The sequence below is a fragment of the Saccopteryx leptura genome, chromosome 12 (assembly GCF_036850995.1).
Source record: "Saccopteryx leptura isolate mSacLep1 chromosome 12, mSacLep1_pri_phased_curated, whole genome shotgun sequence".
In the NCBI taxonomy this organism is placed as follows: domain Eukaryota; kingdom Metazoa; phylum Chordata; class Mammalia; order Chiroptera; family Emballonuridae; genus Saccopteryx; species Saccopteryx leptura.
The window spans coordinates 11,740,615-11,765,892 of NC_089514.1; the positions used below are offsets into that span (position 1 = coordinate 11,740,615).

The 25,278-nt window shown below is 44.7% G+C and overlaps 1 protein-coding gene across 2 annotated transcripts in view; it reads right to left on the reverse strand.

The window, feature by feature from the left end:
• Nucleotides 1–25,278, reverse strand: part of WIPF3 (WAS/WASL interacting protein family member 3) — a 74,938-nt gene that overhangs the window by 35,796 nt on the left and 13,864 nt on the right. Inside the window, exon 2 of one of the 2 annotated variants that reach the window (XM_066354182.1) lies at nucleotides 14,564–14,708. In XM_066354182.1, coding sequence (XP_066210279.1) covers nucleotides 14,564–14,656 — 93 coding nt within the window. In that variant the 5' untranslated portion in view covers nucleotides 14,657–14,708. Of the gene's footprint in view, nucleotides 1–14,563; nucleotides 14,714–25,278 lie in introns of both variants that reach the window. The other variant, XM_066354181.1, reaches the window with a different exon arrangement.

A 25,278-nucleotide genomic window follows, 5' to 3' on the forward strand; every position in this document is an offset into this window, starting at 1 on the left:
CACATCGACGTAATGAAGCAGGTAGTGTTTTAACAGGGAACAATACCAAGGCACAGAAAGGTTAAGTACTTTCCCCGAGGATACACAATTTCCAGGACAGGCACACAGGAAGTTGGGCTCATGTGTCTTAGCCACCGCTAGAAGAAGGGCCCCCGCACCCTGTGGCAGTCCGAATGAGAGAAGCACTACCTGAGATGGTGATTCTGCCAGCCCTGCTCTCGGGCCTCCTGAGCCTGGCTCCCCTGGGCTGTTAGGGGTGTCCCAGGCATCTTTGACATAACCGTAGCCATGGAGGTGATGTGGTGCAAGGGACGGAATGCAGGCCAAAGAGTCCACGGACCCCACCAGCTGTGTGACTCTGAGCAAGAGCATAACCTCGCTGGGCTTCAGTTTCTTCCTCTGGGAATGGACCGTGGCTACAGCAGGTGCCGCACGCCTGTCCCAGCGGCCGACTTCCGTCAGTTCCTGCACACGCTCACTGCTTTTGGTCTGTGCAGCCAGGGGGACTTCCCCAGATCGGAAAGTGCCACCCCCCCCCCCCCCAGGGACTGCAGAGAGTGCCACAGAGTGATGAGCGCGGCTGGATAAAAGCCCCAGCCCCTCACTCCCACACAGTCTTCGGGGTCCCCTACAGGGGAGAGCCCCACTTTCCCTTGTTTATGTCCCTCCTCTCTCTCACTTCCTCACTTCCTTGCCTGGGCGTCCAGGAATCATGTCCTAAATAAACTGCTGGCACCCAAACCCTTATCTCAGGGTCCTTACAGGGGAACCCCCAGTGAGCCACGATCTTATCTCGCTCACAGGGGAACCCCCAATGAGCCATGACCATATCTCGCTCATGGACAGTGAGGCAAGATCAACTGAAGCTCCACGGGGCAGTGTTTGTTAAATGGTCAAGCTGTTCATAGTCACACGTTAGAGGACCACTATTTTGAGTAATCATATAAAGGCACTATGATAATTGCCATGGAGAAGTTTCCATGCCAACAAGTGGCTTGGGCTTCACCCCTTCTTTTTTCTAAGCTTGCCCTCCCAACCTGAAAGCTAGCCATTGTCAAGGGTCTATGGCAGGATTCCCAAGTTCAGGGGTGGGGGGGCGGGGGGACTATTATCTGCCAGCAAAGAGAATCAGAAGAGGTTTGGTTAAATGCATAATTGTTCTAGAAAAGAGGTTAAGGGGCCTGTCACCAGGCAGGAACGACACACAAAGTGACAGCGGGCCAGGGTCCCTGAGGGTTAGTGCTCTGGACGTCAGAGCAGAGAATTAGGAAACAGGGTTCTTGGGCAACTCCTGGCTGGTCTTGGTTCTCCTTGGAATCTGGGTCTTAAAGTAACACATTTCAGAAAAAATGTGTCCTTCTATAGCTGCCATATGTCCATTCGTATCACCTGAGAGCTAAACCCAGGGTGCCCCTGCTTTTGTGAGTTTCTGCGTACGGAATCTCACTGGTTCCTCACTGTCGCCCAAGGAGGCGGTGTGGTATGTTCCCGGCCCTTTTTCTCCCCTTTCCCGGCCTCCCCACGTTTTATACGTGAGAATCCAGACTTTGAAGACCATGTTTAAAGCTTTAGAATATCTACTCTTAGGGCATTATCTAGCAACAATGAAAGGAAAAGAAAAATAAAAGAAAATCAACAGCAACCCCACCCCTCTCCCTGCAGGCCTGTCCCCACTGTGGAGCCTGCCAGGTGAAGGGCAGAGAAGGTCAAGGGGACACGGAGGGCACTGGGGAGGCAGGCGGGTGGGAATCTCAGCTTCTGGGGCTCCCGCTCGGAGCCAGTCCACCCTGCACGGTCTCCCCAGCAGACGTCACCTCCACGCGCCAAAGTGCAGCAGGCGGGAACCCCACTGAACTCCGTCAGGTCCGCTGAGCTGAGGTCAACCACCTGACTACCGTGCTTATCCCAGCCAACTCTGCCAACTGGCCCTGGTACTAATGTAAATTTATGTGTCTTGGACACAAAAATTACATTATTTATGCTAACGTAAGTCAGTGGTCTCGAATTGCCTTGGTAAGGGGAAAGAGCGATGGTTTTTCCCAGGCAAGGGTCAGGATTTGATGACCCAATAAAATAAAGGGATGGTCCCAAGCAGGGACAGTCTCAGAATGACTCTCAGAGCTTGCTCTGGAGAGAGCCCCAGGGGAAAAAGGGACATGGTGCCCCTCTGTCTCCGGCCCCCACTCTCATACCCTGCTGTGGGCAGCCCTTCCTGGCACAGAAACCGGAGGCTCCCAGATCAGATCCCACCAAGGGGAGCAGACCTGTTAGCAAGCTGGGGTTCGGACAGCGAACGGGACGCAGGAGGGCTTACTGTTCTCCCGGGCAGAACAGCGTGCAAGCCGGTGAGACTGCGCCGACCCGGGATGCGGACAGCGCGCGGGGGCTGCTGCTAACGGGGCACACTCATCTGAGTCAGGCACTGCCTGGTGCTTTCACACCATCATTTTAACTCATGTCTTTACCCCATCTTGTATTATGGCCTCCATTTCTCAGGTGAGAAAACAAGGCCTAAAAGGATTTCCCCAGGTTCCAGTAGACACTGCACTTGGAGCCAGGCCCATCTGACACTGAGGGTGGTGGCCATCCCTCCCAGCTCGGGGGTCCTCCCACCACGTGGGGGCAGTACACATGTGGTCCCAGTGGGCACAGTACTCTCTGCCCCCTGGAACCGCCATTACTATTGCTGGCCAGTCTCCACCTTCCCCACCCAAATCTCAGCTTTCTGCAGCCGTTTTCAAAGGGGGAAGATGGGTGGGAAGCCCCCCCAAGCCCCCCCCTGGGAGGGTCCAAATGGCCTGTGAAGACAGGAGAGATGACATGCCACATCTGCAATGAGTCTCCCTGAGCAGCTGGCTGCTTCTTGTTCTTTTCTGTTGCATGTAACAATGCACTTTGGAGGGCATTTCTTACCAACAGTTATGAATTAACAGCAAAAACGGAGCTCATTCGCCAGCCCTCAGCTGTGTTTGCCTGACGGCCCTTGAACGTCAGGAATGGGCTTCGCTGGGCCATTCTGCCCGGGGTGCTGAGCCCCGAGGGCTGGCTGACCTCCCTCCTGGTCGTAGATCTGACCCCCAGCATGGCCGCCCTCTATTCCCTCCCAGTCAACCAATAAGAGTTCAGAAAATGGACAGACTGTAATGCCAAAAGGGTAAGAATCTGTTTGTCACAGCTGTGAAGATGAAAAAAGTCCTCTAGGGTTTGGGGTCGGGCCTTTTGAGAATTGCTATTCTCCTGCTCACGAACCTACAAGGGTTTTTTTTTTTTTTGCTTGTTTGTTGTCTGTTTTCTAAGCAGTAGCACAAGTCGCCAAGATATCTGCCCGTCCAAAGGTTTGGCCTTAGGGTTGGCTTTAACGCTGCGGTCCCATCACCACCCTCTGGAGTCCTTCAGCAAAAAAAAAGAAAATCACTGGAGGCATTTTGTCCGAGAGGCTGGAGCAGCGAAGGTAAAAATCCCTCCGCGTCTGGGTGACCTTGGTGTTAAGAAGAGGTGCCGGCTGGGAAGGCTGTGCTTTAGAAACTCCCACGCTGTCCTCTGTGCTTTGTCTGAGAGGAAAACACCAGACAGGGCTCGCTGACCTTGTACCGGGGCCAGAACGGTAAAGGCAACATTTTCTCAAGCCGCTGTTTGTTATCTGCTGTGCGCACCCGGCCCCAAGGTTGACGTGAACGTAAGCAGGGCAGGTCGGGGTGACCGGCCTCGCTGCTTCTCTGACATTCCCTTTCACAGTCCCTTGTGTCAGCCCGCAGTCTTAGGAGAAGAGAAGCCAAATCATTCCACAAATCAACTCAGTGATTACCGGTGACACGTCGTCCTCCGTAGGGAAATGACACTAAAAAATTTACCATTAATTGCTAGAAAACATCGGAGCCAGATGACGTGGAGGAAGGGGGCAACACAGAGAATTTCAAGCAGATGTCTGTGCCTATGTGGGTCTTACTTTTTTTTAAAGATTAAAAGCTTATATTTTAGTCTCAAATATCCATCTGAATCAGTAAAATCATGCTGCATAACTCCCTCTTTCTGCTAAATCACCTCCATTTTGCATATTTTGTGGTTGTAGACATCCGCTAGATTTTCATGGGGTGGGAAATTAACACAGACAAAAGTTGAGTTGTACGATGGGCACCTGTGTGCCCATCAACAACATCACCTCACAACCAACCCTGTTCTGTCTTCACCCGGACCTGCTTCTCTCCTCTCATTAAAAACATACCTCTGACAGTGGGTGGTATCAAAGAAAAAAGCCCTTAAAATATAACAACAGTATTATTAAATAAAATGGACTATAATTCCTTTATATCAACTAATACCTCATTAGCGTTCAAATTTGCCCCCTCAGTAGAATCTGAATGAAACTCTGAACCAGGCAGAGAGAGCCCAAGCCATAGCATTTGAGTCTCGGCTTCCTGGAGCTGCCACAAGGCCCAAAGAACAGTTGTTTTGCTTTATACAGGGGCTCAGAGCCAGGCCACCTAGCATCCTTGCACGAGCATCACCGTTAAACCTTCCAGAGACAACGTCTGTCCTTCCCCTGGGCAGCCTCTCAGTCTGCTACTGCCCACGCTGCTTGCAACATGGCAAATCAAATTGCAGCTGAGAAAACAAAGCCTCCTCGAAATGTTGAAAATACTGTACTTGCACCAGGCTGCCATTTTCACTGGAGTGGATCCTAAAGGACACCCCCCAGATCACCATGCTGTCCTTGCTCCTGGCCTCGGTCCCATAGCTGACGGCTCATCGCTCTAATCTGTGGCTGATTCCAGGTACCTCCTGCTACCCCAATAGGCTCAGGCCACTCGGCTCAGTATCAGGCATGAAAGAAGAGAGAAAGCAAATGGTCCAGCTCTTCAGAACCATGACCTAGGCACAGGTGGATCTGGAGCCCAGAAAACCTGGAAGTGGTAACCCTCTTCCCACTGGCTCTTTGGACTATTTCCCGACTATCCACTTTGCATAACTCAGGCTCCCAATCTTGACCTGGACTTCTTTTGGCTGACCTCCTATCCCACATGGACCACAGGAGCCTTCACCCTCAGTCTATCAGACCCAGAACTGGTTACTTGCCCAGCAGTTCCCAGGTTCCTGAAATAACACTGGTGTCCATGGACTAAGCGGGCGCTGGGTTAAACACAGCTTCTATGATGATTTTATTAGATCCTCACAACAACCCCTCCATTTGTGCATTCAATACATATTTGCTGAATGCCTCCAACAAGCCAGGCACTGCTCAGCTGCTGAGGATGCACAGTGAGCAACACAGACAAACACCCCTCCCGTCATGGGGCTTCCACTCCCAGGGCAATGTACGCTGGGAGGTGGTGATGACTATTCCCATTTACCCATGAGAAAACTGCCGCTCAGAGTGACTAATCATTAGCTTGCCATCAAACGGCCCAGCAGGGATTCAGTTTCTTCTTTTTGTCTTGAACATACTGCATGGCATCATTACACGATCCCTACTGAAACCCACAGCTTGGCACAGGGAGTCCTGAAGGGACGAGGTGTGACACAGCAGACGAGGTGGGACACAGTGTGCTTTCACACCTTTGTGCTTTAAATACTGTGTGTGCTTGGGGTGGACTCCTGCTGCACCAGCTTGAAAACACATTCAAACTCCTCTATGGTGAACAGAGCTCATGAAAATGGAAATTGATTGCTACTATGTACAAAACGGGTACACCGTGTTGCTTTTCCCAATTTTTAAATGTCTTTATGTAAAGCAAAGGTACAAGGTCTATTCTCTTTGAAAACAATTTACATATCGGAATGGGGAGGGTTGTGCCAAAGGACATTTTATGGCTTTTAAAATAATACCTGGGTGATAACCTTTGCTATCCCTAAATATGGTACTTCTGATAAAACTGCATTTGGTTTATAAAATCTTCTTACTAAAACTTGGACGTGTTGATGGTGTCCTGATGCTGACAGGACCCAAGATAAAATGTGTTCTGGCTTTCAGGGCTTAGGCAGCTAGCAGGTACAATGTTGTGGCTGGTTAGTTCCCAGTGGGTTTGCCTTGTGAATTACAATTCTTTGTTAAACTCACTAGTTCAGGAAATAGTGCTAGGTACCAAGTGCTTACTATGCACCTGGTACTGACCTCAGTACAGACTCCCTATCTCAGAGTCACTCACTAGCTGCTCACTGGCCCTCAGTTCCTTTCATCACTTGATGTGTCTGTTCAGGAGAGACCTCAAAGCATTAGGACGCCCCCTAGATAACAAGCGGATGTACTAGCGATGTTCTATTTCTCTCCGGTCTTGATCAGTGAGCCCATAAGCACGCGTGCGCATCACAGAACCACGCTACCTATACTAGCCTGATTTTCTTCAGGTCACGTTAGCAGTCTTGTGATTAAACATTCGAGGCGGCGTCATTGTCAAGTCCCTAATGCACAGAGATGTGTTCCTGCTTCGAGGGTCCTGGCGCCCCTCCCCCTTTGCTTACAGCTCATCTACCATGTCTGGGCTGAATATCTAATTGCTGGCAGCAACCTGACATTGGTAGTTTATTTCCTTTTTATGGCAAGAAAGGAAAGAGAACGGGGGAAAGCCTCAAAGATCCCAGCTCCAAACCAAGGTGGTGCTCCTAACTACAATAGTGTGTATATGACACAGCCATCCAGGAGGGGAATGTTCACAAGCGGTTTTCTACAAATCGTTAGTTACACTAGAATTCTAAGAGATTTCCAAGGCCAAGGGCCGGCAGGTTAGGCGTAAATGAAAGCCTCGGACAGTAATCAGTGCGAGTGATGCTGAGGTCTTCGTGCATAGATTGCCCTCCGACCTCAGCCCGCACCGCACCTTCCTGCGCGTCCCTGGGCTCAGACGCTGAGCGACAGCGGCTTCTGTTCCTGGGCTCCTATGAAATTTGATCAAGGCCTTTATCAAGCGCTGGCAGGCTTTCCTTGCCAAGTCTCGGGCATGATGAGTGCACAATGTGCCGCCAGCACACCCCTGCAAGCCTTTTCCTCTTTGTCCCTGCGGCCCCTCCCACCTCACAGCTGTGGGGAAAAAAAAAAAAAAAAGAAACACATTTAAATAGCGTCCTGAATGGCCCTTTGGAAGTGTGAGTGGCAGGTCCAGCCACACCTCTCCCTGGCTCTTCACTGAAGCAGTCTGACTGCTCGCAGGTGCAAGCCGGCGAACGAGGGACGGAGAATTAAGTTTTTAAATTGACTTGAGGACAAAGGTGTAGTTTTGCAAACTGTTAAGCGGAGACCAAATGTAATACAACATCCTAATCGCGCGGCCTAATCCAAAGCCTCCTCTGTCTCTCAGTGGCCACTGTCAACCCTGGGTAAATGTCCCTGATCCCTTATTAACGACACTAATCAAAGCACCAGTGTTAGGAGAATCCGAGTGAGTGACAGTATTTAAGATTTTTTTTTAAAGCCTCTCATTATTCCAAATGCACCAGTAAACATGCAAATGACCTTTTCCAATATGCAATTCTACTAAGCCCCCTTCACCTAGCACCCCTAACCCCGCTTTTTTTTCAACCACAGCAAACACAAAACTCTGAAAAAGGCTCTCATGGGATTTCAGATACCACTCCATTTTACACATTTTCTTTCATAGGCTGACACGTTTTTGTATAACTACATGAGCTCTTGTCTCCTAGAGATGGTGGGAAAACTGCCCAGTGTAAGCCACAGCTGATATTTCCCAACACTTTGGAAGGTCTACCTTCCCCATGAATCACGCAATCCTTAGACTACAAGGAGAAACATTATCTCACTGAGTGGCCTGAAGACAAAGACCCTGGGAAACCAAGGAGGATAGGATCGAATATGTAGGGGCCACAATATGCTTTTCATTGTAATTTCCCTTAAGCATTTTTAAACTTTACCCCCCTTCCCTGCAAGAGACAGGAAGAAATACATGGCCCCCTTGTGTCTGCCTACTTGAGACTTTTGCATTTCATGGTAAATAAATGGTTAGCAAGCCAGTTTCTCCCTTTGTTTTTAAATAAAGAATGGTTTCTTTCTTAGGATGATTGAGCTTGAACAGCAACATTAAAAAATAATGCTATTATCAACAAGACAGATAACAACAAGTGTTGGAGAGGATGTGGAGAAAAAGGAACCCTCATCCACTACTGGTGAGAAGTAAAGTAGTACAATCATTATGGAAGAAAGTATGGTGGTTCCTCAAAAAATTAAGAACAGAACTACTATATGACCCAACAATCCCTTTACTGCAGTGGTTCTCAACCTTTCTAATGCCGTGACCCCGCAATACAGTTCCTCATGTTGCGGTGACCCCAAACCAAAAAATAATTTTGGTGCCTACTTCATAACTGTAATTTTGCTACAGTTATGATTCAGAATGTAAATACCTGATATGCATTATGTATTTTCCAATGGCTTTAGGCGACCCCGCTGGGGTCGCAACCCACAGGTTGAGAACCGCTGCTCTACTGGGTATATACCCCCAAAACTCACAAACACACTGGTACGTAAAGACACATGCAGCCCCATGTTCATAGCAGCATTGTTCACAGTGGCCAAACCATGGAAACAACCAAAAAGCCCTTCAATAGAGCATTGGATAAAGAAGATGTGGCGCATATACACTATGGAATACTACTCAGCCATAAGAAATGATGACATAGGATCATTTACGACAACATGGATGGACCTTGATAACATTATACTGAGTGAAATAGGTAAATCAGAAAAAACTAAGAACTATATGATCCCATACATAGGTGGGACACAAAATTGAGACTCATGGACATAGATAAACGTGCAGTGGTTACCAGGGGGAGGGGAAGGGAGGAGAGGGAGGAGGGTGGAGGAGGGGAGGGGCATAAAGAAAACCAAATAAAAAGTGATGGAGGACGATTTGACTTTGGGTGATGGGTATACAACATCATTGAATGTCAAAAAGATCTGGCGATGTTTTCTCTAAATCTATGTACTCTAGTTGACCAATGTCATCCCATTAAAATTACTTGTCTAAATAAAATTTAAAAAATAATAATGCTACAAACACTTACAAGTGTACTTTTTAAATAAAGTCATGCTTTACCTGGGCAGCCCATCTTCAAAGAATGTGTCAGCCAGTCAGAGGCACATATATTATATATTTCCTTCCTCTTGCATAGATTGTGTGTTGCATTGTTATGTGATTGTGATGAGAAAACCAATCACACACTGTCAAAAAGTGTGTCTCATCTTGGACACGACAGGAGGGGGGCGGGTCAAAGCAGATTTGAAAACAAAAGTTCAGTAAAATTCCTCTGCATTTATATATATCTATATCTATATCTATATCTATATCTATCTATATCTATCTATCTATCTATATATATATATATATTTTTTTTTTGTATTTTTCCGAAGCTGGAAACGGGGAGGCAGTCAGACAGACTCCCGCATGCGCCTGACCAGGATCCACCCAGCATGCCCACTAGGGGGCGACGTTCTTCCCATCTGGGGCATTACTCTGTCACAACCAGAGCCATTCTAGCGCCTGAGGCAGAGGCCATGGAGCCATCCTCAGCGCCCGGGCCAACTTTGCTCCAATGGAGACTTGGCTGAGGGAGGGAAAGAGAGAGACAAAGAGGAAGGAGAGGGGTAGGGTGGAGAAGCAGGTGGGCGCTTCTCCTGTGTGCCCTGGCCGGGAATTGAACCCAGGACTCCTGCATGCCAGGCTGACGCTCTACCACTTAGCCAACCGGCCAGGGCCAAAATTCCTCTGCATTTAAAAAATCAAAACCACTGGCCTGACTAGGCGGCGGTGCAGTGGATAGAGCATCGGACTGGGATGCGGAGGACCCAGGTTCGAGACCCCAAGGTCGCCAGCTTGAGCGTGGGCTCATCTGGTTTGAGCAAAGCTCACCAGCTTAGACACAAGGTGGCTGGCTTGAGCAAGGGGTTACTCGGTCTGCTGTAGCCCCACGGTGAAGGCACATATGAGAAATCAATCAATGAACAACTAAGGTGTCACAATGAAAAAAACTGATGATTGATGCTTTTCATCTCTCTCCGTTCCTGTCTGTCTGTCTCTATCTATTCCTCTTTCTGACTCTCTGTCTCTGTAAAAAAACAACAACAAACCCACTGTATTTTCTTTAGATTTCTAAAAATGTTATATCCTGTCACCAAAGCAACAAATAATAATTGAATTATAAGTGGACTAATATACCACGCCGGCAACTTTTATATTGTATTATTACTGGAATTTAAATGGAAGAGAAACGGCATAGAGCTCAAAAGACCGGGGAATTATGGGGCAAGAAAGATAGTAAACCAAGAGGGTGAGGGCTGTCTGGCACTGAGCCCGCTCCGGAACCTCAGCAGGCTGCACTGGCCTTTCTTCTGTCTCACTCCTACGTTCTTGGGAAAAGAAAAGAGGCTCATTGGAGAAGAGGAGGAGACCAGAATGGGAGGGCCAGGAAGGAGAGAGGTGAGAGGAGGAAGGAGGAAACCCAAAACCTTTCAGCTCTGGTCTAAGCCGTAGGTCTTCCAGAGCTAAAGTGAAGCCAGACAGGGTGCTTTCCATTACAGCCAGACACATCACACAAAGTGTTCCTTCCTTGCATATAGAGGAATCATCATATATAATAAAATCTGCCATGCTGGTCTTTGAGCATAGATGTTTCAAGTCCTGACCACTGGTTATATGGAGGTTTAATTTCAGTTCTGAGCCCTGTATTTACACAGATATTCATTCATCCATGCATAAATCCATTCATTCATTCATTCCTCACTCAGCGGAGTGCCTGTTGTGAGCCAGGCACTAGGGACAGAAAAGACCACAAAGTATAAAATGTAGACCCCAGTCATAGAAACACAAAATTAAAAACTGCTAAGTGCCATAAAGGAGGGATTTAAACACATGGTAGAAATTCCAGTGCAGGACGCGAGGAAGCGCTGCTCTAAGGAAGTGACATCTGAACTGGGATGACCAGAGTTTCCTAGAAGTAGAAGACGGGAGGACAGGGCCACCGCTCGAGGTCTGAGAGGTAGGCGGGGGCCAGATCAGCAGGTGCAGTGGGTTACAGTTCGGAGGGGGCTGGCAAGTCCTTGAAAACTGATGCAGAGGAGGGACGTGATCTGAGCAAGATCCCTGGCTGCCGGTGACCACAGGAAGGCTGAATGGATCCAGCTGTCTTCTGAGACAGGTGTTGGCAAACCTTTTCCGTAAAGGGCCAGACAATAAATACTTTAGGCATTGTGGGCCAAGAGGCAAAAATCATGGTTTTTATGTAAGTACTGTATAACAAAAAGGAAAACAAATTTCCATCAAATGTTTATTGATGAAATTCAAAATATAATAATAATAATAATAATAATAACAACTGAATATAATTTTAAAGTACATGTCAACAGGTGACAAGAATGGAATTCTTTTTTTGGGGGGGGATAAGAAGTTGTTTAATTGGTGTCCTACCATGGTAACATAAAAGCAGTCATAGACAATATGTAAATAAATAAGCATGGCTGAGGTCCAATAAAACTTTACTGATGAACTGAAATTTGAATTTGATATAATTTTCATGTGTCACAAAATATTATTTTTCTTCTGATTTTTTTTAACCATTTGATAATGTAACAACCACCCTTAGCTTGTAGGCTAAGCAAAAAAGCGGCCTATGTGCTCCAGTCTAGTTTGCCAATCTTGGTTGTAGAAGGTCCCTCATTCTAGATGTGTCTGATTGTTTGTTTATGAGTACCTTGGTTTCTGGCCAGTTACTACAGGGTGATGCTAGGTATTTCTTGTTGCATCCCAGCAAAAGGCTTATGATATAAAGTCGTTCCATTTTAAGTAAGTTTAATTCACTTTAAAGCTATATTTCCCCTTTGTAATTAAATGTAATCGTGGGTAGTACTTAAGATTCTGTGAACATACCGTTCCCCTAAAACTTTTCACTAAGTGGTTTTAGCTTTTATAAATGATCCTTGCTTGAGCTAATCATTATACTGGAAGTTACAACATAATTTTAATATGATTGTTAATGTCTGCTAGGATACCATTTGTGGATTATAGAATCATTTATTTATAGAGTTGCCCGGTATTCAAATTTTAGATTTTCTTTTCTTTCTTTTTTGGTTGTTATTACATTAATAGCCTATTGCTAATTATACTGCTCACAAAAATTAAGGGATATTTCAAAATGAATAGGAAGCAATAAAATATCCCCTAATTTTTGTGAGCAGTATATTTCCCGTATATCTATCATTAATTTCTTAAATGGGTCATAGAGTGTATCCATTTTTAAAAGCATTTTGATCTATGTTAACAACTTGTGTTTTAGAGAATTAAACCAATTTTTGCTCCTATTAAGAGTGCTTGGTTCCTAACAGTCCATCCAACATTTAAAAAATACCATCACCAAACTGATAAATGCAAATGGTTTTTCATTATTTTAACTCATGTTTATTCAATTATAGTGAAGTTGAAACATTTGTATTTCTTCCACCTCTTCATATCCTGAGCCTATTTTTCTATTCATTTCTTCATATTAATATGTAAGAGCTCTTTTATACACTAAGGATGTTAATTCTTTGCTTTTAATATGCATTGTAAATATTTCTCCCAGATTGTGAAAAAATATATTTTTAAAAATATTAAAATTTACATGCTTATTTTTATCTTAAAGTGATCCGTTTTTCTATGAGCTAGATGGCAAAAAAAATTAGGAATGGAGAAAAAATGCAAAAAATAACTAAATATAGAATTATTTTTATTATGAATTGAAGCATCTTTCAAGATAAGGAATTACCTAATGAAACTGAAAATTTTATTAGAATGGAAAATTCTCTTTTGTTCTTTGCTACTTATTGCATATATTATGGGGCTGATTTTACCGTTTCTAATCCATCATTCCATGTCTACTATCCATAATCAGCCCAGTCATAAATGTAATTTTTAATTACCACTATGGCATAATGCAATTTTTAATTAACAACCTGACATAACACATTTCATTTAGGGGTTCATAAACCATTTAAGATCTAATTCTTTACTAGAATAAATGGCATTGCTGTGCACATCCTTGGATGAATTCTTTTTCTTTTCCTTTACAGTTAATTCATAAGTCAGTCTCAAAAACAAAACTACCAGATTACCATGGGAAAAAGTATGATACATTCAAGTCTACTTTTTTTTCCTGCCAGAGAATACTCCAGAAAGACTCATTCCACACTGAGTCACAAGTATTTGTGTGTATCACCAGCAATATTTTAAAAAAGTGCTTGTTTCCCCAAATCCCCAGGAATATGGGTTTTGATAATTCTGGCTAAGTGTATGGGTGTATGTGGTATTTGAAGTTCTTGTGAGTTATACTTTTTGGTGTTACAAGCCTGTGTAAGATCCGTATAACACTTTCACGAATGTTTACTTATACCCTGTCCATCTCCTTTACTCCGTGTGGGGTCAGGTTCGGCAGTGGAACTTCAATCCTTATTCCTGCTCTTTCTATAAACTGGTCAGAGAGCTTTCAGAGGTAATTTACTCTGTTTTCTTTCCACCCTTTTCAAGAGCGACGGCCAAGTTTTAGGCAGGTTTAGGTCCCTGGCACTTCAGATATGGCCGGTGTGCAAAGGTAATGTCAAAGGGGGTGGCATCCTAGGCACACTCGTGCTCTCCCCATGGCCTGTGACCGTGCCTCAGGGCCTCGGGCGCTCCCTCCATAACAAGTAGTCCCCATGGTCACGTCATCCCCACACCTGAGAAGAGCGCACTGTGGGCGGGGGAGGATGGCGGGTGAGGCTCATTCCTGGCTCGGCTGACTTGGCTTGCACCCTCCGCATCAGCCCTGCCTCCGTGTGCCAGATCGCCACGACATCTGTACCTTTCATCTCCCACTGCAAACAAGAGACTTCTGTTGCTAACCATCCTACAACGCACAGCAGAGCCCTCCACCACAAAAATTACCTGGCCCCAAACCTCAGCGGTGCCCCGCTTGAGAATTTCTAGTCTAAAACTAAACAACCATCCTCTGTTCCCTCCTTTGAAGCCCAAACGAAACTATTAAACCAAGAGAGAGTATCCAGCAATGCAAACTGAAATGGATCGAATGCAGTCTGGTGTAGATAGGGATTTTTCATTTAGAGATTTATATTTCGTTGTGGCGTTTCATATGACACCTGTCTGACTTGGGCCCAGCACCAGGCAACTGAAGCCCAAGCTATCGTTATCACCGTCCAAACACATACTGGAGCCTGCCGCTGCGCAGGCCTCATTGGCTGCGCTCTGGAACACCGCCTCTCATCGGAGCTTTCCCTCGAGATGAAAGAGTTGATTAGGGAGACTCAGGAAGCCTGTATCAAGCAGCAGGCATTAGAAGAGAAACTGTGTAAATGTCTGCAGACAAACGACACTGAACTTGAGGGCGGGAGCTGCCAACGAATAGGGAGAGAAATACCTGGCCAGTTTCTTTTGGAATCGGACCCTGGAGCAGCCACAGCCAACTACCTAAGACGCCACCTGTCAGAGGGGAGCTAGGTGGTGGCTGGTTCTGAACATTTAAAACCTCCTAGTCAAGTATATTCAAAGCAGCGTATGCTGGACAGTAAGTCAGACAGAAAAACAGGTCTTACCGGGGGTGCTGATGGTGGGGGAGGGGGAGGAGCTCCCAGAGGTGGGGGAGGCGGAGGCAGAGGAGGAGGTGGTGGTGGCGGTGGCACTGGCATATGTCACAGCGTTGGTGTCTCTTGCTTGTGAATGGTCCCAAGAAAATGATTTCTGCTCTGAAAAGGAGAAGATATAGTTTTAAACTTGGATGTTTTTATTCATGCACAGGTAATACATACATGTCATGCAGACATATGGATATTATAGTTTCATTCATTCATTCATTCTTTCTTTCTTTCAATAAATACTGAGTGTCCATTGTGAGGCAGGCATAGTGTCAAGTGCCGAAGATGGAAAGAGTAGCCAAATTCTGGAGAGAATTGGGCGATGAAACTGATAAAATACTGTACAGTTATTTATATATCAAAATGAATAAAATATATAAACAGCAACACCTCATTCCATGATTTTTCCAAATAACTGATTTCTACCTCAAGATGAAATTTTTAGTTTTATCAATGTTGACACAATTTAAAAATATTCTGTAATACTCCCCTTTTCTTAAGCAGAGCACACGGAAGGCAATGTAACCTTTTCTGCACATCGCAGGCTCCATGTTTCTCACGACACCAGCCTCGAGCAAGGCTTGCAAAGGGCACTAGTCATTTTCCTGCTTCCTACCATCAGCTCTTTTCTCTCTGTTCCTCTGCAGTTTCTATACAATCGTCTGGGTGGGGGTATGACACCTCTCTTCTGCAAAAGCTTTTCATATCTAGTTTGCTACCCAGAGGGTTTCTTGGCACCATTCTGCAAATATGGTTATGTTCCAAACAGTTAATATTGTAGGACACCTGATTTCCAAATAAATGTGATATTTCTCTGCATAGTATGTGTCTTTGCATGCATGTGTGTGGGCACGTGTGTCTCAAAATCCATACCAAGACACTGCAGAGACTTAAAATCCACACGAAAGGCAAACTCACAGTTTACAAGGAGGAAAACTTGTATGAGAATCTAAAAACAATGTAAGCAGAAGCAGAAATAAGCATTAGACGTAGGCAGGGGTGAATTTGGGTTTCTCTCATCTCTTTAGTCACTGGAAGGTCAGAACAAGGCCTGTGCCCATTTCTTCAAGTTTAACATCCTATGGCCTTTGTATTATTCCATGTTAATACAGCATTTCTATCTCCTAGAGGTAAAAAGCAGTTATGTACTATGGTGCTTTTAACAGAGTATACTATTTTGTTTTGTTATTACATGTCAGTTCTCTTTGGCTGCTATGCGATGGGCTAAACACACGTATTTCCCCAACAGTCTTCCCAGGTCAGTAGTACCTTGTTCTCAGCAAGGATAAGAATCCGCTAAAATTGTATAAAATTTTTAAATGGTATAAAATATATGATAGTTTTCATAAGAGTTTCAAAGAGGCGCATGACCTGATCATTGTAGGAGACCATAATTTCCTTATGAGGCACCCCCCCCCCAAATTACTAAAGCCTGATAATTATTACAGTGTCCTGGCCTCTTCTCTTGATAGCAAAATAAGAAAAGAAAGACTGAAAAAAAATAATACTCATCAGAGTCCACAATATAAAACCACGGTAAAATTAGGCAGAGGTCCCAGAACGTAGCACATACATCCAGGTAGCATCAGTGGGATTTTATTACACAATCCAATGCGCTCAGTGACGTAGGGTCAGATAAAGCTGGGGTTTTACACTGAATGTGACAGCAACTTGGATGTAAGCCCATTGTTTAGCCGGAACACATTTAAATAATCAGTTATTTGTGTTTTAACACTTTCTTTTCTAGAAGGCACTGGGTACATTCTCTATGTGAGCCTTAATTCCATGGGAAATTAACTGCAGTCAACAACTTGCAGGAGAGGTTAAAGGGTTGACTGAAGTATGAATGGAACAGAGAAAATACGTATAGAGGTCTCATGATAGGAGGATTTTCTCTTTTATCCAGACAGATGAGAGGAGACAGACCTGCTACCTGTGGTGATGAACCAGAAACGGATTAAAAGGGTAACTTTAAAAACTTAAATGTTTCTGATCTAAGGTTTTGCCGTTTATCTAAGGGAAAATGACCATAGGAAGTAACCTCAAGGAGAACTGTGGCAGAGCTAGTCACATTACCCCTCAGTACACAGCTAGGTAGTATTTCCCAGCCTCCTTTGCAGTTAGTTGTGGCCAGGTGACTGAACTCTGGCCAATAGAAAGAAGGCAGAAGTGATGCGCTCCACCTGTAGGCTGGCCCATAAGAACCTGCCCACAACTTCTCTCTCCTCCTCCATTCATTGTCTGGGTGCGAAGGTCTGAGATGTGGGCAGACCCAAAATATATCAGGAGTCTGCGTTCCTGACTCACTTTTTTAAAGCTATCTGCCGAACATCTGGGTAGAATTTAAATATCTGAAAAATAATCTTCGGTGTTCAGCCACGAACATTTTGGAGTTAATTTGTTATAGTCACTCATTTTTAACCTCCCTAACACAGGCACTAAATAGAATACAGCCGTTTCTCATTATTTGCGGTAGTTATATTTTGTCAAGTTGCTCTAAACGCTGAGTTCGCCAATCTGGAGCCATTGCTCTTAGGAGATATGTAGGGGTAAGTTCCTCGGAACATCTGGTTACAAGATTTTTGTCACCTCGTCAATACATAAGATTGTTTTATGTGTGTGTCTGCTTAAGACACCTTATTTATATATATTGTTGATACATTAACATTGAACTCTTGCCAGCAGTGCTGTAGCTCACGATGGAATGAAGTTTATCTAATACACACATTTTTCTCCATAAGTAATATCACAGCTTTCTTGCACACAAGAACATTAAACAGAACTTGGGCATTATTACCCTTGGAAGGCCATTTAAAACAGCGCAATCACTAACAATAAGCACAAAAATTTGAAAAGCATGGCTCTAAACAGAATGTGTAAAGGACACTAGCTTACAGCATGAGAGCTGAAACAAGGAGGCAGAGTGTTGCCTTGGGGGACTACAGCTGGGAACATCTGCATTAGGCCACTTTATACTTTCCCCACGTTGTACAGGTCTTCGAATGACCATGACAGCACCTGTGAATATTGACTTTGGGGTTACAAGTTTAGTGAGTAGGTGATTAGCAGACGATGGAGTTGGTGGATAATGACTGAATATGTTTTGAAGCCCTCCATGTGCTCAGCACTGTAGTTGGTACTTTTAATCTACTGTCTATTCAATCCTCTCACAATTTCATGGTAGACACTGAGATGTCCATATGCTCGATCACCAAATTGTCTCCCAGAGGTTATGCAGTTTCTACTAAATTTCACAAAGAGTATCACAGCTGAGTTAAAGCTCTGACCTTTCTGATCCCAAGCCTCATTTCTGTTTTACTAACTTGGTATAAGTCAGGCCATATTACTTCTCTGCTTTCATTCTGCTGAGACCCCCCCCCCCCCCCGTGAAAGGGACCTCATCCCGGTTAGTATAATTCTCCCACCTGCTCCCCCGAAGCTAAGCATCCTTGCTCCCCACCTAGTTTATCCTCAGAAATCTGAGACCATAAGGTACCACTGGTCTTGCTGAAATCACAGGAACGAGTCTTCAAACTGTAAGATTACAGGCTATTTTTATATATGGTACGTGATGGCTGCGAAGGCTTCTTTCCTGACAGGGCTAATAATTAAGCAGTTATTGAGAGAAGAATTGCTCAAGTCTGACAGTTGAGAAGAATGCAGAGCTGCAGGAAGTCACAGGCTGTACCCAGAGCTCTCTGATGCTTTGTGCTCTCCAGACACATTGAAAAATGTTATTTTGCTCTGGAATGTATGAAAAAAAAAAATGCTTAGGATAAAAAAAAAAAAGATTCTCAAAAGCTTTTATATTTTCTCCCAATGCATGAAATAACTCTGAAAGACAGCGTGGAGATGCAGGTTAGATATTTTTGCACCTTTAGAAGGTGGCAAGGGGAACAGAATTAGTACCACTTCTGTGTGAGACCTCAATCACAAAGGACAGTGCCAGGCTCTGAGTCAGACAGACCTATGTTCCACTTCTGCCTCTGCTTTCCCCCTCAAGCTGTATGGCCTTGGTCAAGTCACTTAGCCTCAGTGGGTCTCATTTTCTTTGTTTGCAATAGCTCTAATGCTTCATTCTTAGTGTGTTATCAGGATTAAAACGCAGACTGGAGATGAAGAACAGAAGAGAGGTCCTGACACACAGCAGACACTTAACTGGCAGCTGTACTTATCATCACAACCACCACTACCTCCATGTCCACAACAACTCTAATAAAAGAGAGACTGAGCTCAATGCCCAGGGGAGGTGTGGAGTGCTAAGGAAGGTCGTCCCAAGCTCCAACACAAGGAGGTGAGGAACAACAGATAAGTGTTTGAGAGAAGCTACTACGTTTTTCAACAAACAGAAATGTGGCCCCAGGAGTCTGTTCTAGTTCGAAGCAGTAGCAGGTGAGCAGAGACACAGCAGTAGCAGTAGGACAATGCAGGCAGCACTGTTTATATAGGAACGAAGAGGAAAAGACCGGAATCACAGAGCGGCTTCCATGACACCCAACTGCTCTGCAAGTGTCTCCTTCCCTGGGCAGGTGTGGACATCCATCTGTCTTGTGGTGGCCCCCACCATCTTTTGAACACTTTTCCTGTGCCTAAGGGATTTCTAACATGACTCCTGCTTCTTCCATCTAGAAGCCAGGATCTCCTTTTCCCAGCATCCTTTGCAGGCAGAGAACTGACTTGTGGCCATGAGCTCAGAGGTGAAGAAATGGTGGATGGACAAGGTGCGAAGGGGCCTGGAGTAACAGAAGAGATGGCCTGGGGCCAGAGCTCTGCTCTGGCTACAACTGATAGTCAGTGGGAATGCAAACCCAGTGTTGGCCAGATCCTCCCATTTCCACCCAAAGATCCTTTGCAGGCAGAGAACTGACTTGTGGCCATGAGCTCAGAGGTGAGGGAATGGTGGATGGACAAGGTGCGGAGGGGCCTGGAGTAACAGAAGAGATGGCCTGGGGCCAGAGCTCTGCTCTGGCTACAACTGATAGTCAGTGGGAATGTAAACCCAGTATTGGCCAGATCCTCCCATTTCCCCCCAAAGATCCTAAATCCAGATTTTTTATGTGAAATCCACTTGTAAAGAGTGGTAATTAATTCAAAAAGCATTAAAAAAAAAACCCCCAGTGTGGGGGAATATTATGAGAAATATATGATGGTCCATTAAGCTGTACATTTGAAACCAATACAAAATAAAACTGAAAATAAACTAAAAAAACAATAACAGTGAATCAACAGAATTTGTAGGCAGGTCACACAGAACCTAGGCTGCCATATGCAAATTCTTCACGGAGCGGGTTTGGTTGAGGGGGAGGGGGAGGGGGAGAGGGAGGGGAGAAGAACTCATGGCTACCTGGTGTACTTGGTGTAGGGATGAACTCTCCTTCCTGCCTCTGCTGCTGTTCCTTCACCCCCTGATCAGTCTGTCTGCACCCATTCAGCTATAGATGTGGCTTGTTAATATAAAAAGTTACATACACGTATATACCAACTGAGCTTTGTGAGTTATTGCAGAGAGAGAAATGGTTCATAGTAAGCAATTTTACATACTAGTGGCTCTTCTCATACTCACTTTCCCCCCCAAGAGTAGTTTGTCAGATTACAGCTGTTCACAAATAGAAGGTATGCCTATTTAAGAATATATAAGCAAGAAGGATTACTGCCACTATTTGAGAAAAGCATCTTTGCTGGCTCTAAAAATACACTTTAATAAGAATTGAAAATAGAGTTCTATGTGCTCGTAACTTTTCATGTTCTGACGCTGCCTCACCGAGTCTCTTGTTTCTGTGGCTCTGAAATCAGGGAGGAGAACAGCGACTTTTCACCTCTAATAACTAATAAAGGGGATGGAGCCCCAGGGGACAGCCCATTTCTCACACTACAGTCTCAACAAGGTCCTGCCACATCACAGATCAGTCATTTATTTATCAAAGGTGCCCTTTGGCCAGGAAATCACTGCCTAGGAGCCCAGAAGCCCAAGGAGCATTTCTAACAAGCTCCCCAGTGGGTCAATACTGCCAGTCTGGGGACCACACTTTGAGGAGCTCCAGAACGTGGATCAGGGGAAAGACACACTATTCACCCCAGACCTGCTGAATCACAATCGCTTACAATTACATTTTTTTGGCAGGGAAGAGGACTTGGAATGGATTAGAGTCCCAAGCACCCCTGTCTCCTGTATTCAGCATTCTTGAGCCACGCATGGCCACCCCTTTTGTAGCCTGGGAACTCTGAGTCTTCAACAGCAGGAGGCTGGGCAGAGTGGTGGGTAGCTGAGCAGAGCCCAGGGCCCTGGAGACAGCTCCATGAAAAGACCTCTCGTGACTCCGTGATGTACGCACTGTCATCAGATGCCAAGAATGCAACCACATCCTCAGGGTTCTTCAAATGTCCCATGAATTTCCACCTTTGGGAATATCTTATCAAAAGTGACTTTTTTTTTGTCTTCTAATGCTTGAAAAGATCTGTTCTAGAATACCTGGGATGATGAAACTCTCTGCCTCAAACAGTTGGAAATTATGTCCTTTACTGAAAGGGCCCTTTTTCTGTAGATTCATTTAATTTCAGCAGCCTGGCTCCACGAAATTGGCAAACTGTACTTAGCAGTGGAATCGACACAGGAAAGTGAAAGAGAAACCACGCTGAGTGCCCGTTCTCCTCTCACACAGGTGACGAGAAGAATTTCTGACACAGGTGACGTGAATAATTTCTGACAACTGCGAAATACCAGCCCCCACAACGGCTCCTGAAGCGGAATCAGTTCCGCTCTAACCGGATATTAAAGTAAATTATCTGCTGAAATGCTTAAAGGCCTGTCTATGTGCATTCTGAAATGAAGACACACTGTAACCACAATCTAATATGAAACCTAGTAAGTCACACCTATGTTGAACTCATAAATTGCTTTTTAAAAATGAGATTCTTATTGAAATGCAAATTTGTTCCCAAATTATTCATTGAATTCATTATACTATTTGAACAGTATTTGCTAAAGGAAAAAATTGGTGATATGGATAATATTTATCATTGTCTCAGGTATTTATATTACAGCTAAGTGCCATAAAAATTGTGTGTGTGTGGGTCCCAAGCGTGAAAAAAGTATATTAATTTCCTGTATTTTATTTTTAAATGTTTTGCTTCCTTTGAATTAGCTAAAATAAGAATGAGGCTTATTAAGAATACATGACGTTAATCACACATTTATAAGTAAGCTTCATTTTATATAACAGCTGAACTTCTGAGAAATGTCATCTCTAATTTTGGAAAGTTGAGGTATGCTTGAAGTATAAAAAAGGAGTTTATTATTCAATGATAACCCATAATCAACGTTATAAAAATAAATCATTTTTACAAAATAAAGTAGCACCTCTTTATTTCATGATGTTAAATTTTATAAGGAGGGCACGTTTTAATCGCTAAGGCTAAGGTGGTAACTTTTCACTAAGGATTGTAAGTACTGAAAATGTTGTTCTGAGAACCACTGAGGAAATAGTACATAGACTGGAGGTGGCACAGGGTACACGTCTACAATATTTCTTCTCAAATGTTACATCTCAGACTTCAGGTTAGTTCAAATATTTTCACCTAATTCTTACGGCTACAGCTTGGGCCAGGGAACGATCAGGCAGATTCTGTCACCGTGAAATAGCAACAGAATATCACCAGACCTAGGTTCAGTGACCTCAGTACTTGAGTTCAGTAAAAAAAAAAAGAATTCAGAGCCAAGGAACTCAAATTTATAAGAGAAAGTTTATAGAGAAAGTCACAGAGGTAGAAAAGGTGAGCCATCTGGGCTGCGTGGGTTCAGAGAATGAGTTATAGAGACAAAAGAAGGAGCTTAGGTAAGAGAAAGGCAGAGAGGACGCACCCGGGGGAAGGAGAGGGATGAAGGCACAGGTGTGCTGAAGAGGGAGAAAGGGCACGCCCACTGGGTCCTCGGTCTTAAGGGTCTCTAATGCCTTTCTAAAAGTGGGAATCTTCGAGGAGGTCCTAAGGGAGGATCTCTACAGAATATTCATCGGCTTTTCTAAGCATGTCTTTTCAGAGTTGTGGTCTCCACTGATTGGCCAGTGCCAGGGTCAGGGGTCATTAACTACCGCAGCTGGTGCTGATGTCAGCCATGGCATTGCTGTGCTTGGGCTTGCTGCTTTTCTGAGCATGGAGGTGAAACAGGACTGAGGTCTGGATGCTATCTCTAGCTTGACCAAAACCCTGACTCTGTGGTCAGCAGACCCAAGGCTTTGATCTTAAGATTATGTGATGCGGGTCAGAACCTCATTGCCCTGAGGGTTTCATTCTTCAGGGAATGGTTGTGCAAGGGAGTCCTATGAGGCCATTCTCTGAATCCCTTGTTTCTCCTCTAGTGAGTTCCAGCACATGAGCAAGGACATGCCCGGGGAAGAAAGGTTAGGGGAGGGTCTGAACCACATGACCAGTGATATGAAAGGTCAGGGGTCTGGACTTCATGACCAGCCATAGGCTAGGGGAGGAAAGGTCACCCTGGCAGTGAGGTTTCACCCTGCTATACTTGTGTTCCTAGTTTTGCCAGTTGCTAGGTAACTGGGGCTTTGCATCCTGGTGACCTTTTGTACCTGGCTTATTGTTCCTGCTCTACTCATGCCTACCTAACCGCCTGTTCCATCAAAACAACCTGCTGTCCTCTCCTCTGTCGTCAGGCAGGTTCCTTCCTGTGACAGCAAGCGCAGTTCACTGGCGGCCACGTCTGATAAACTGACAGGAGGCCTCACCCCTCAGATAACAGGGCATCCCTCCCCAATTTAATATCTACTCCTGCCAAGGCTCTTCATGGAGTCAAGTTCTACCCTATCCTCCATTCTGTCCTAGGCATCCTCTCCTTTGCCCACACCACAGTGGTGACATTTCCTTACATACCTTTTCTTTATCTCTATGTCTCGGCCATTCAGGCTGTATGTGATGGCGTAAGTCTTCAAACCATGCTCAGGTGCCAGCCTCTCTGTGCCCTCTCCCTTCGGCAATGCTAACTGCTCCTGTAGTACACTGTTCACAACTTTATTACGGCCAAAGGCACGCTGGCGATTTTCTTTTCACAGCCTGTGTGTCTCTCATCACTCAACCATAGTCTACTCAAGGACTCGAAGATGGAGACTATGTCTTAGGTATCTTGGTAGTGCCAAGGCCAAAGGTAATGCCAAAAACCATTGCCTTGCTTTTGTTATGGGGGATAGAAAACCTACATATCAGCGATGTAAGTTCTACAAGTCTACAGATGAAATAACCTTCTTAATAATTATGAAAGTAAAAATATTACAAGGTAACATAGTAAGAAGGGAAGAGAAGTGTGGGCAAAATTCCAGTCTAACTGGTGACCTTATTATCAGAGTGGGAACAGATGCTGGGTGTTGGGGGTCTCACAGCATACATGCTCACTGGAAGCGGCTTACCTGGCATGTTACAATAAAAGTAATCATAGAAGAATGATTATAGTTGGATAGTTGGGAGAAATAGTCTCCTGTTCTGGCTCTAATGCCCAACGATTTCTCCATCTAGAAAAAGGACTGTCCTTTCTTACCCAATACATATGAATGTGAGGACCAAGGAGCGCTGCTTTGAGATAAATATTAAGGAAATTGAAAAGAATATTATGATCTTGTTCAAAAAGGAAAGTTCTCTCAAATGCAAGTTTCTTAATTAAGGATACGGTGGCTTCTTAGAAATAGAAATGGGAACTCATCCTAAAGGGCAGCAGCAAAGAGGCTATTTAGTCTTTTAAATTAAAAAAACACATTTCAAAATAAAGTTGACTTCAAGGACTTTCGCTTCTCAGATGGTAGAGTGAAAATATCTCTGTTTTCCTTCTTCTCAGAAACCATTTGAAAATAATAAGGAAAGGTAAACTCAGAAATATAAACTCATTCTGGGATAAAAACTAGATGTCTAAACCTGCAACAAAGAGGACATTAAAAATTTAAATAGAAGAATACATGAAAAATAAAGATAGGGAAAACATAAATCGGAACCTATGGAAAACAGCTAAAGCAGAATTCAGAGCAAAAGTCATAGCTGTAATAACTTACATTTCTAAAACAAAGAATTAAAAACTTTTAAGAAACATGAATAATAGGCCCTGGCCAGTTGGCTCAGTGGTAGAGCATCAGCCTGGCGTGCGGGAGTCCCAGGTTCGATTCCTGGCCAGGGCACACAGGAGAGGCACCCGTCTGCTTCTCCGCCCCTCCCCCTCTCCTTCCTCTCTGTCTCTCTCTTCCCCTCCCGCAGCCAAGGCTCCATTAGAGCAAAGTTGGCCCGGGCACTGAGGATGGCTCTGTGGCCTCTGCCTCAGGCGCTAGAATGGCTCTGGATGCAACAGAGCGACGCCCCGATGGGCAGAGCATCGCCCCCTGGTGGGCATGCCAGGTGGATCCCGGTCGGGCGCATGCGGGAGTCTGTCTGACTGCCTCCCCATTTCCAACTTCAGAAAAAAAAAAAAAAGAAACATGAATAACAATACCATATAACTAAAGAAGCTGAAGAAAGGAACTAGCAGTTACTGATGACGTAAAAAAACCCCAGATATTTGGAAATTATCAAAAAGATAATAGAAAATATGGTGGTAGGCAGACAGACATGAGCAGAGAAAGGACAACGGGCCAGGCACAGAAGGTCAGTCACCAGGGTGGAAAGCCCTGGGTGCCAAGCAAAACTGGGAA